The sequence below is a fragment of the Rhinatrema bivittatum genome, chromosome 2 (genome assembly GCF_901001135.1).
Source record: "Rhinatrema bivittatum chromosome 2, aRhiBiv1.1, whole genome shotgun sequence".
In the NCBI taxonomy this organism is placed as follows: domain Eukaryota; kingdom Metazoa; phylum Chordata; class Amphibia; order Gymnophiona; family Rhinatrematidae; genus Rhinatrema; species Rhinatrema bivittatum.
The window spans coordinates 30,940,204-30,953,709 of NC_042616.1; the positions used below are offsets into that span (position 1 = coordinate 30,940,204).

The following is a 13,506-nucleotide window of genomic DNA, read 5'->3' on the forward strand; positions in this document are numbered from 1 at the left end:
GGATATTATTAATAAACGAGCGACATTATTTGTTTCTTTCTCTCTTGAGAGAGAGAAGGATCTAGTATTAGAGAAGTTTTTTAGGAATAAGGAATGTGCCTTTTGTGGGCAAAGAGTATATTTGTTCCCAGATGTCTCGAGGCCTACCCAGGCACGACGAAGACAGTTTCTTTCCCTGAAAAGTAAGGTCCTAGAAAAGTTTTCTACCTTACCTTGTCTCGGCGCTTCTCAGTCTCGTGCCGGGCGGTCTCCGGCTGCGGGGCAGAGGGGCATACCTTCATTGCCACGCTTGGTCTTGCACCCACTGCCTCTCAGTTGCTCCCTCCTGGGGGCTAAGTGCACGCTGGGAACGGGACCAAGGCTTACCTCTGAGGGATCTCGGAAATCACCTCAGGAATTCTCGACTGGGAGAGGGGGCCCCTTAGGTATCACCGCAGGAGAGCAGGGCTCGTCTTGTAGAGGTAAGATTTTGGAATTTTCTTTCTTCTTTGGTTTGGAATTCCTAACACTGAGCAAGCGTGTCTACAGTCGCAAACTGCTATGGAGAAGGAGAATTACTGAAGAGCAGAGCTTCCTGCAGGGGTATTTGTAGTGCTGACATCAGATTGAAATCTAACTCCGTCTCCAACTGCTATCAGGAGCACACTATACCCATTGGTCCTGAGTCCATCTGCTACATGCTAGAAAACCAACATTACTCTGCATCAACGGTACTGATGCGACTCCAACATTACTCACTACATCAACGGTACTGATGCAACTCCAACATCACTCTCTGCATCAATGGTACTGATGCAACTCCAACATCACTCTCTGCATCAATGGCAGGGGGTGGCAGGAAATTGGAATCAAGTAATTACCAACAAGGGCCCTGAACTTGGTCGGTGAAACAGATAAGTATGGGAAAATAAGTGTGAGAGCTTGCTGGGCAGACTGGATGGGCCGTTTGGTCTTTTTCTGCTGTCATTTCTATGTTTCTATCTTTTCTATGAGAATGGTGGCTCCCGTGTGGATTCTCATGTGACTTGTGAGGGCACCCTTAACCGGGAAGCTTTTATTACAATCACTACATGAGAATGGTCGCTCCCTTGTGTGGATTCTCATGTGACTTGTGAGGGCATCCTTCACTGGGAAGCTTTTATTACATTCAGTACATGAGAATGGTCGCTCCCCTGTGTGGATTCGCACGTGTCTGGTGAGGGCACCCTTCTCAGTGAATCTTTTATTACATTCACTACATGAGAACGGTCTCTCCCCTGTGTGGATTCGCATTGTGTCTGGTGAGGGCACCCTTCAGAGTGAATCTTTTATTACATTCACTACACATAAGAATAATCGCTCCCCTGTGTGGATTTGCATGTGTTTTGTGAGGGCACACTTCACAGGGAAACTTTTATTACATTCACTACATGGGAACAGTCGCTCCCCGGTGTGGATTCTTATGTGACTTTTGAGGGCACTCTTCACAGTGAATCTTTTATTACATTCACTACATGAGAATAGTTGCTCACCTGTGTGGATTCTAATGTGTTTTATGAGGGCAGCCTTGAGAGTGAATCTTTTATTACATTCAGTACATGAGAATGGTCGCTCCCCTGTGTGGATTCGCATATGTCTTGTGAGGGCATCCTTCATAGTGAAGCTTTTATTACATTCACTACATGAGAATAGTCGTTCCCCTGTGTGGATTCGCATGTGTCTGGTGAGGGCACCCTTCAGAGTGAATCTTTTATTACATTCACTACATGAGAATAATCGCTCCCCTGTGTGGATTTGCATGTGTTTTGTGAGGGCACCCTTCACAGTGAAACTTTTATCACATTCACTACATGGGAATGGTCGCTCCCCGGTGTGGATTCTTATGTGACTTGTGAGGGCACTCTTCACAGTGAATCTTTTATTACATTCACTACATGAGAATAGTCGCTCACCTGTGTGGATTCTCAGGTGTTTTGTGAGGGCACCCTTCAGAGTGAATCTTTTATTACATTCACTACATGAGAATAGTCGCTCACCTGTGTGGATTCTCATGTGTTCTTTGAGGGCACCCTTCAGAGTGAATCTTTTATTACATTCAATACATGAGAATAATCGCTCACCTGTGTGGATTCTCATGTGGCTGGTGAGGGAACCCTTCACAGGGAAGCTTTTATTACATTCATTACAAGAGAATAATCTCTCACCTGTGTGGATTCTCATATGACTTGTGAGGGTACTCTTCAAAGGGAAGCTTTTATTACATTCACTACATGAGAATGGTCGTTCCCCAGTGTGGATTCTCATGTGTCTTGTGAGAATGTACTTCACAGTGAATCTTTTATTACATTCACTACATGAGAATGGTCGCTCCCCTGTGTGGATTCTCATGTGTCTTGTGAGAATATACTTCATAGTGAAGCTTTTATTACATTCAGTACATGCGAATGGTCGCTCCTCTGTGTGGATTCTCATGTGCCTTGTGAGGATATACTTCACAGGGAAGCTTTTATTACATTCAGTACACAAATATGGTCTTTCACCGTTGTGGATTCTCTGGTGTTGGGAGAGGCGTGTTTTGCTAATGAAACATTTTCCACATTCAGTACAGGAAAATGTTCTCTCTCCTGTGTGGATGCACTGGTGCAACATTAGCGTATCCTTACGACAGAAGCTTTTCCTACACTCCGTGCAGGTAAATGGTTTGTTTCCAGTGTGGATTTGTGTGAGGTTTTTGTTCCTTATAAAACATTGTCCACCTTTAGTGCATGAGAATGGTCTCGCTCCGGCGTGGATTTTCTGGTACGAGATTAGTATATTCTGGCTAATGAAGCTTTTCCCACCCTTACTATCTATAAATGGTCTTGCTCCAGTGTGGAGTTGGTGATGTAATTTTAGCTTATACTTACTTATTAAACTTTTCCTCCAATCACTGTAGGGGAAGGGTTTCTCTGTTTTGTGTGTGTTTAGGTGCACTTTTAGATTATTCTTCTGCCTGAAGCTTTTTCCACATTTACTGCATAGAAATAGTGTGTGGAGTGGGTGGGATTTCTGGTGCAATATTAAATGCGATTCCTTACCAAAGCTTTTACCACAGGAGTCACACAGAAAGGATTTGTTCCCTTTCCCCTCCCTCTGATGAGAAACAGAAGTCTTTTGATCACTGTTATTACTCTGGCAGGGGGTCTCTGTGCTCACATGGCTCTGGTGCTCAGGGATGACTTTGACCTCCATCTCATACACAGTGACTCCAGCCTGTGAATCTCCTGCAGGGTCTCTCTGCTTTTTCTCTGACTCCTGCTGACTATTCCTTGTGTTGCTCCTCTCAGTTCCCTGTGAAACATTCTCAAAGCCATTTCCTGATTCTCTTGGGATTAGTCCTTCTTCCATAAGATGTTCTTCTCGATTCTCCTCCTTTATGTGCTGTGTGACCTCATCAGTTGCTGGTGATAGAAGAAGACATTAAATATGCATTAGTGACCATGCAAATGGATCTGGGTTTCAGATCCTATAATCACTGCTCTGGCAGTGTCACACAGTGATAGAGCTGCGCATTTCTGACCACCCACTGGTGACCATGAAAACATCTAACAATGAAGTTTACACCAAAAGCCTTATGAGATGAGCTTCTAAATATGTATAACCTAGAGGAGAGGAGAAAGGGGGAGATATGATAAAGACACATACCTGAAAGGTAATAATGCTCAAGAAGTAAACTTCTTTTGAATGGAAAATAATTTGTAGAGCAAAGGTCATGATATAAAGTTCCAAAGGGGAAGACTAGGAATAATATCAAGAGATAGCAGAGTTGCTTACCTGTAACAGGTATTCTCACAGGACAGAAGGATGTTGGTCCTCACATATGGGTGACATCATCAGGATGGAGCCCAATCACGGAACACTTGTCAAAGTTTCTAGAACTTTGACTGGCACCTACTGTGCATGCCCAGCATAGCACCAAGCCTGCATCCAGCAGGGGTCCCCTTCAGTCTCGTAATATAGCAAAAGTACGTGCGAAAAAATAAAATAAGAAAACGTAAAATGAACCCAACTCCGCGAGATGGCGGGCGGGTTTCGTGAGGACTAACATCCTGCTGTCCTGTGTTAATCAGCACAGCAGTGAGTCACTCAGGAAAACTAACTGAAGTGTAAATCTCCAAAGGGATTGTTTTGCACTAATTTACCTTAGAAGCACATTATAAATTAGAAGGGAAGAGCTCAGTAACCCACATTCCAGTGGGAACACTGAGAGGAGAGGATCTCCTTGCTGGTGGCTGAAAGGAATAAGTAAGTTTTTGCTTGGGACATTGTCTTTTTTAAAAGTATTGGGGCAAAGTGAACTATTTGGGAATATTATTTAGTGTGTTTGTGCTTTTAATAGTCAGAAAGGCAGTGAATAAACAAGTTAAACTGTTTGTATTTTTAAATAGTCAGTTAATAAGGTAGCTAGTAAGCAGTAGGTAGTGTGTTTACTTTTAAAAGTCTGCAGAACTGAGTGTTCTGCAGACTTTTAAAGAACTGAGTGTTTGTATTTTAAAAAAACCCACAACCCCCCCCCCCCCCCCCCCCAAAAAAAAAAAGTAGCCAGAAGCTAGAAATAAGCTAGGAGCGGTATATACCTAAGTAAAAAGGTTGAAAAGTTCAGCTCAGTTACTCACCTTGGAAAGGTGTTGAGGTAGTGTGATTGGGTTTGAATAGGTACCAACATTTGTTAATCAAGAGAGCAGTGAGTCACTCTGGCTGACTAACTGAAGTTAGACTGTTTGTATTTCCCAACCGTCCCACCCCTTGCCCACCCACCCCTAGCTCATCCTTTAATTTATAGGCAGGTGCCACTTTCACAAAAAAAAACAAAAAAAACTTTATTGAGAATTCGATCAGACCCTGGTAGGCCACTACCAGACATATAGTGAATTCACTAATGCATTTAAAGGATGTTAGACACATTCCTACTCCCATAGCAACCTAAAACTTAACTAGGAACTGATCAAAATTGAGATGAAGGCAGCAGTCCAGCAGCAAGAGGGGGGCTTCCCAGTCTTTTGCATCGAGTGTCACATGTATGAATTTTTACCCACCGTGGTCATTGTTAAAAAAATACCATTCTAGAAGCACAGTCCAGATGTATTCCACACATTAAGAAAGGTGGAAAGAAGGCAAAATGATTACCGGCATGGTTAAAAGGGGAGGTGAAAGAAGCTATTTTAGCCAAAAGATCTTCATTCAAAAATTGGAAGAAGGATCCAACAGAAGAAAATAGGATAAAGCATAAACATTGGCAAGTTAAATATAAGACATTGATAAGACAAGCTAAGAGAGAATTTGAAAAGAAGTTGGCCGTAGAGGCAAAAACTCACAGTAAAAACTTTTAAAAATATATCCGAAGCATAAAGCCTGTGAGGGAGTCAGTTGGACCGTTAGATGATTGAGGAGTTAAAGGGGCACTTAGAGAAGATAAGGCCATCGCGGAAAAATTAAATGATTGCTTCAGTGTTTACTAAAGAGGATGTTGGGGAGGTACCCGTACCGGAGAAGGTTTTCATGGGTAATGATTCAGATGGACTGAATCAAATCACGGTGAACCTAGAAGTGTGGTAGACCTGATTGACAAACTGAAGAGTAGTAAATCACCTGGACCGGATGGTATACACCCCAGAGTTCTGAAGGAACTAAAAAATGAAATTTCAGACCTATTAGTAAAAATTTGTAACCTATCATTAAAATCATCCATTGTACCTGAAGACTGGAGGATATCAAATGTAACCCCAATATTTAAAAAGGGCTCCAGGGGCGATCCGGGAAACTACAGACCGGTTAGCCTGACTTCAGTGCCAGGAAAAATAGTGGAAAGTGTTCTAAACATCAAAATCACAGAACATATAGAAAGACATGGTTTAATGGAACAAAGTCAACATGGCTTTACCCAAGGCAAGTCTTGCCTTACAAATCTGCTTCACTTTTTTGAAGGAGTTAATAAACATGTGGATAAAGGTGAACCAGTAGATGTAGTATACTTGGATATTCAGAAGGTGTTTGACAAAGTTCCTCATGAGAGGCTTCTAGGAAAAGTAAAAAGTCATGGGATAGGTGGCGATGTCCTTTCGTGGATTGCAAACTGGCTAAAAGACAGGAAACAGAGAGTAGGATTAAATGGACAATTTTCTCAGTGGAAAGGAGTGGGCAGTGGAGTGCCTCAGGGATCTGTATTGTGACCCTTACTTTTCAATATATTTATAAATGATCTGGAAAGAAATACGACGAGTGAGATAATCAAATTTGCAGATGACACAAAATTGTTCAGAGTAGTTAAATCACAAGCAGATTGTGATAAATTGCAGGAAGACCTTGTGAGACTGGAAAATTGGGCATCCAAATGGCAGATGAAATTTAATGTGGATAAGTGCAAGGTGATGCATATAGGGAAAAATAACCCTTGCTATAGTTATACAATGTTGGGTTCCATATTAGGTGCTACAAACCAAGAAAGAGATCTAGGCGTCATAGTGGATAACACATTGAAATCGTTGGTTCAGTGTGCTGCGGCAGTCAAAAAAGCAAACAGAATGTTGGGAATTATTAGAAAGGGAATGGTGAATAAAACGGAAAATATCATAATGCCTCTGTATCGCTCCATGGTGAGACCGCACCTTGAATACTGTGTACAATTCTGGTCGCCGAATCTCAAAAAAGATATAATTGCGATGGAGAAGGTACAGAAAAGGGCTACCAAAATGATAAGGGGAATGGAACAGCTCCCCTATGAGGAAAGACTAAAGAGGTTAGGACTTTTTAGCTTGGAGAAGAGATGGCTGAGGGGGGATATGATAGAGGTATTTAAAATCATGAGGTCTAGAATGGGTAGATGTGAATCGGCTATTTACTCTTTCGGATAATAGAAAGACTAGGGGGCACTCCATGAAGTTAGCATGGGGCACATTTAAAACTAATCGGAGAAAGTTCTTTTTTACTCAACGCACAATTAAACTCTGGAATTTGTTGCCAGAGGATGTGGTTAGTGCAGTTAGTATAGCTGTGTTTAAAAAAGGATTGGATAAGTTCTTGGAGGAGAAGTCCATTACCTGCTATTAAGTTCACTTAGAGAATAGCCACTGCCATTAGCAACGGTAACATGGAATAGACTTAGTTTTTGGGCACTTGCCAGGTTTTTATGGCCTGGATTGGCCACTGTTGGAGACAGGATGCTGGACTTGATGGACCATTAGTCTGACCCAGTATGGCATGTTCTAATGTTCTTAACACCTGTTAAAAGTAATCAACTCTGCTTTCTCATAGGACAAGCAGGATGGTAGTCCTCACATATGGATGAGTACCGAGCTGAGGATGCCCAAGCAAAGCACCAAATGCACCCAAAGACGTGCAACAGGCACAACAACAGGGGTGGAATTTGGTTAGGAGGGCATCCTGAACCCTAACGGGTCGGTGGAAGGATGTTGGTAAGTCAAACTGAAAATAAGTTGAGTAGAACAGGCTGGCCGAAGATGGAATGTCTGCCAGCCTTATCTAAGCAATAATGGACTGCGAATGTATGGAGAGAACTCAAGGTAGCAGCCTTGCATATGTCAGGAAGTGGCACTGAACGAAGATGCGCTACTGATGACGCCATGGCCCTGATAGAGTGTGCTTTCACACGGTCTTGGAGTGGAATGCCTGCTTGCTGGTAGCAAAAAGAGATACAGTCTGCCAACCAGGAGGAGAGGGTCTGCTTTCCCACAGGATTTCCAAGTCTGATGGTATCGAACGAAACAAACAATTGAGTGGACTTCCTGTGGGCTGACGTGCGCTCTAGATAGAAAGCTAGGGCATGCTTACAATCCAAGGAATGCAAAGCCTGTTCTCCTGGATTGGAATGGGGCCTGGGAGAAAAGGTAGGATAATGGATTGATTAATGTGACATTCTGATACTACCTTTGGTAAAAATTTAGGGTTGGTGCGGAGCACTATCCTGTCATGCAGAATTTTAGTGTAAGGCGAGTAGGTAACTAATGCCTGTAATTCACTAACTCTGCGAGCAGATGTGATCGTGAGAAAAAAAACTACCTTCCAGGTGAGATAGCGGAGATCACAGGAGTGGAGAGACTCAAATGGAGGTTTCATAAGCCGTCCCAACACTACGTTAAGGTCCCAAGCAGGGGCCGGAGGGCGCAGTGGAGGTTTTAAATGGAGCAAGCTTCTCATGAAGCGTGATACTAAGGGTTGTGTTGAAATGGAGACATTCCCTATACCCTTATGGTACGCAGACACTGCACTGACAAGGACCCTGATAGAGGAAGTTTTCAGGCCTAACTCTGACAGGTGCCAGAGATAGTCCAGGAACCTCATTAGTGGAACAAGTGAAAGGGGTCTACGGACATGGAAGTGCACCAGACCATAAACCTCTTCCATTTAGGGCGATAAGACCTTCTCATTGAAGGCTTTCGTGAAGCCACCAGGACTTGGGATACAGACTCTGAAAGGTTAAGAGGTTGGAGTATTAAACTTTCAACATCCAGGCCGTCAGAGATAGAGCCTGGAGGTTGGGGTGGTGAAGGTACCCGTTCTGAGTTATCAGAAGGGGATCCTTCCCCAGGGGAATGTGCCGGTCCTGGAGAATTGGAAACCACACCTGGCGTGGCCAGTGGGGAGCTATCAGAATCATTAAGCCCTTGTCCTTCCGTAGCTTCACGAGAGTCTTTGAAATAAGAGGAAGTGGAAGGTACCCATAAAGGAGACCGCTGGTCCAGGAGAGGGCGAAGGATTCTCTTGGTTGCGAGTGGTGACTGCGAAAGAGAGAGCAGAAATTGTCTACTTTGTGGTTGTGGACTGAAGCAAAGGGGTCTATGCGAGAGTAGCCCCAACGTTGGAATATCGAGTCTGCTACCGTGGGGTTGAGAGACCACTCGTGCGGATGGAAAGAGCGACTCAGCTTGTCTGCCAAGAGATTGTCCACTCCCGGCAAGTAGGTTGCTTTGAGGCACATCGAGCGGGAAAGGGCCCATGCCCATATCTGTGCAGCTTCCTGACACAGGAGGTAGGAGCCCGTTCCCCCTTGTTTGTTGATGAACCACATCACAACCTGATTGTCGGTTTGAATCAGGATGGCTTTGTTTGATAAGCAGTCCTGAAAGGCCTTGAGGGCATATCTGATCGCCCATAACTCCAGGAAATTTATCTGGTGTCTGGCTTCCTCTGGAGACCAGGTTCCCCGAGTCTGCAGGTCGCCTACAATGTGCACCCCACCCTAGGTTGGATGCGTCTGTTGTTAAGACAATTTGAGGTTCTGGAGTCTGAAATGGAAGGCTTTGAATGAGATTGGAGTGGTGCATCCACCAAGCTAGAGACAGATGGAGCTGTTTGGTAACCTGGATAATGCTGGACATTGGCTGACAAGCTTGAATCCACTGGGATTTTAGGGTCCACTGCTTGACCCTCATGGCAAGGTGAGCCATTGAAGTGACATGCACCAATGACGCCATGTGACCCAGCAGAATGAGGAAATGACGAGCAGTTGAAGATGCTCAAGTTTGCATGTGATGCGCCAGAGAGGCTATGGTGAAAGTGCGATCCTGGGGGAGGAAGGCTTTTGCCTGTAGTGTGTTTAGGTTGGCCCCTATAAAGGAAAGGGTTTGGGATGGAACTATCTTGGATTTGGGATAGTTGATTAGAAACCCTAAGGAGATCAGGGTATGGATAGTGAGACACAGGGAGGCTAATGCATCCTGCTGAGTCGGAGCCCTTATCAACCAATCGTCGAGATAATGGTAGACATGAACTCCCTGATTCCTTAGAAAGGCTGCGACCACCACCAGGAACTTGGTGAACCAGCTCAGACGAGGTCGAAGCTGTTGATGACGTCGGGATTTTTGACTGAAAGAGAAACTCCTTTTTCTCTAAATGAGCCTTGCGGCCCTTCGGTGTCATTTGGGCACATTTGGCGCAAGTTTGGACATCATGGTCGGACCCCAAACATAAAGCACAGACCCTATGCGGGTCAGTCAGGGACATTGTCCGAGAACAGTCGGGGCACCGACAAAAACCTGACGCCATGACTTCGACAAAAGTTTAGCCGCGATGCGGTCGATGGCTGGTAGACCCCGAAGGAATAACTCGAAGGGAATTGACCGCAACTAGGGGAAAGCATTACCTTTCAACTGGGGAGTATAGATATTGATAGGGGGACCTCTATGGGGTAAAAATTTTTAAAAATTTTGAGAGAAGTTCCGTGAGGAAAATTCCTATTAGGAATCTGAAGAGAGCTCCTTAAGCCGCGTGGCTATTGCTGCGTGGAAAAAAGAAGACTGAAGGGGGACCCCTGCTGGATACAGGGTTGGTGCTATGCCTGGTATGCCCAGTAGGTGCCAGTCAAAGTTCTAGAAACTTTGACAAAAGTGTTCCATGATTGGGCTCCATCCTGATGACGTCACCCATATGTGAGGACTACCATCCTGCTTTTCCTGTGAGAAATCTTTTGTTCACAGAAAGTGTGGTGGATGCCTGGAATTACCTCACGGAAATGTTGGAGATGAAAACTAACAGAATTTTAAAAATAACAGCGGGATAAACACAGAAGAGAGAGAAGATGGAGAGAATGAGAGATAAGAGGTCAGGAAAGTAGGCGAGCTTGCTGGAAACAGAGCGGATATTCCATAGATAAAACCTGAGAGGGAGAGAAGAGGGAGGAGAGTGGGGGGAAGGATGAGAGTAACCACGGAGGGAGAGGACTGAGATTGATATCTAGAGAAGGGCAGATGTGATGACAGTAAAGAGAGTGAGATTCTCTTAGGGTGAGAGGTGATGGCTTAATGAGAGGAAGAAAACTTTGTAAAGCAATGAACAAGGCAGAAGACAGAAAGGCTGAGGAGGTGGAGACTATGGGAGGCTGACAGGCACTTGATGTTCCCAATGGACAGAAGAGGGAATGAGATTGGGTAGGGTTAGTGTCAGGAAGAGGAAGGAGAATAGATACGTAGGTAGGGGAGAAGGGAAAAATGGCTATGAGACAGCAAGAAGTATGCAGACAAGCTGAAACCTCCCTATTATATCAGTGCATGGCTAAGTATGTCACGGGGTAATGACAGTCATGAAGCAAGCTCAGACCTCTTGAATCCTGCTGTTCATATTCAGCTAATTGTAAAACAAGAATGCACGTGACCGTATGTGCACGTGGGAGCGAGTAAGCAAAGTTACGCTGGAGTTTTAAATCTCGTGCACAAGTACGTGGGTATGATGTAAAATAGGCCTAGCATGTGTACTCGAGCAGATGTAAAGCACATTTCTTCCTTAAGAATTTGTCTGCTTTAACGCGTACAGGGAAGAGGATTTTAAAACATGCTCAGGTTAAAGCCATTCCCAGTTTTACCCATTAGCCCACCAGTTTGCCCAGTCTATCTCAGGGTCATCCAGACCCTTCTAGTTCTTCATCCTGCACTCCCCCCAGTTGAGCAAGACCCCTCACCCTATCGTGTTAGTCCTAAAAAGTGATTTCTGCAGACTTACACCTCATCAGGAGCAGCAGGAAATATACGCAGCTAACAGTGCGCCACGAGCAGCGGCTGCCGGATTTACACACTTAACTGCTGGCCCCGCCCCTTTTTTAGCACGAGAAAGTAATTAGCAGCTTTTGAAATTCATGTCGCTCACATGCAGCCACGTATTCATCTTTTAGTGCCAGTAACGCTTTTAAAATTTGGCCCATTCACTTCTGTATCCGGGAAGGTGGGATCAGTAGTCCTGGGCCTCCTGCTGAGGGCTCAGTTAAGACACTTGAGAAACTTTGTGGATGCTCCCCAGCAAGTGCCTCATGTAAGACATCTGAGATAAATTCCTAGACTGCCTCGCAGGGGCCGGTCTCACGTGAAACGATCCAAACAACTAATCTCAGGTGCCAGCTCAGAGACAGAGCAATGCTGGAGCTGGAGTCAGGAGAAACGTCACAAACGACCGTCAGTAAATCAGCCCTCGAGTCCGCTAAACATGCAGATAATGCAATTTTTACCTAGGGAGATGAGGGTCTCATAATTCTCCTTCATCACCTCCCTGTAAAGCTCCTTCTGCCCTTCATCTAAATACCCCCACTCCTCCTGGGAGAAATAGACAGCGATGTCCTCAAATGTCACCCGCACCTGAAACACAAATCAGAAACACTCAGTGACACGTGGAGGGGCTCAGGATGCATTAAATATCAGCTGGATTTATTCTCCTCACATTTTATCATTGAAAAGAGGGCACCAGGACCCCTCTTCCCCAGGAAATGCCAGATTTGTTCCATCTGTGTTGCTCTAGAATCAGTTTCCTCCAGAGACCCCAGGGTTTTCAAATCAAACTGAAAAATATTCTCTAATACCAGAGACAGAGAATATGAAATGTCATTGTGTGGATAAATCACATTATAATAAAAAGGAAGCTATAAGAGCATTATCCAGAACATCAGGAACATCTGGTTCTATTCCATCAGGAGGACTCACTGTGCTAAATCCTAACAGGTCAGGAAGAGTTTGGTGTCCTGGGCAGTGACATATCTCCCATTGTGATGTACGAATTCTGTATTCAGGGGTGTTGCAAACCATGGGCACATAGGCTCATACCCCAAATCTCAAACAGCTGTTTGATTTCCTTCTCTGCAGGGAAAAGGAAAGGAGAAATTAATACTTACCTGATAACTTCCTTTCTTCTGCATTCAGGCAGGTCAATCCACACAAATGGGTTATGCACCTCTACCAGCAGGTGGAGACAGAGTAAAAGCTGATGTGAAGGACATATAGGCCTGTCCTGACATCAGCCCGCAAGTATTCTCTGGAAAAGCCAAACTGTGGACAAACTGCTCATACTTCCAACCAATTGAGAACTCTGAGCTCAGTCAAAAGAGCTAACATTTACTAAGCTAAGGAGCTGGTCATGACACTTACCAATCCTGAAATGAGTAACAGATATAATACTCAGCGTCATCCGTACCTAGAAGACAAACTGAAAGCAAGATGGCAGCTGAGGGTGGATTGTGGATCAGCCTGCCTTCCTTAGAGGAAAGGAAATTTTTTTATTTTATTTTAATTTTATCATATAAGTAGGAATTTCTCCTTCCTGTTCACTCAGGCAGGCCAATCCACACCAGTGGGATGTACCAAAGCTGCCCAGAGACCCAGAAACATCGCACATGCTAAGGTCGGTGTCTTCCTGAGCCCAAACGATCAAGCGGAATGCCTGGAAGGGTGCGTAAGGACGACGGCTGATGACTTCCATAATCCAATAAGGGACCCAAGCCGCTGGCTCACCCTGTATACCTCCGCCATGGAGCACAGCTGACCAGGCTTACTGAGAGGATTAATAACCTCCAAGTACTGCATCAGATGCCACTGGACAGCCAGAGCACACAAGAGACGATATTCACTCTCCTCTGAATTCCTTACCAGTGTGGCCAGGGAAGTAAACAGAGTCAAATGAAATTCCGAACCCACTTTGGGCCAAAAGAAGGCAGAGTCCGAAGCTGTACAGCCCCCAGAGTCTCAGGCAGGAATGGCTCACGGCAAGAAAAAGCCT

The 13,506-nt window shown here is 44.7% G+C and overlaps 1 protein-coding gene across 1 annotated transcript; it reads right to left on the bottom strand.

Moving 5' to 3' along the window:
* Positions 1–1,161: 1,161 nt before the first annotated feature.
* Positions 1,162–12,230, bottom strand: LOC115083743 (gastrula zinc finger protein XlCGF58.1-like). The gene is made up of 2 exons (XM_029587739.1): positions 11,969–12,230; positions 1,162–3,419 (listed from the first exon to the last, which is right to left on the bottom strand). The coding sequence occupies exons 1-2, from the start codon at positions 12,000–12,002 to the stop codon at positions 1,294–1,296; spliced, it is 2,160 nt and encodes a 719-aa protein (XP_029443599.1). The 5' UTR covers positions 12,003–12,230; the 3' UTR covers positions 1,162–1,293.
* Positions 12,231–13,506: the final 1,276 nt, after the last annotated feature.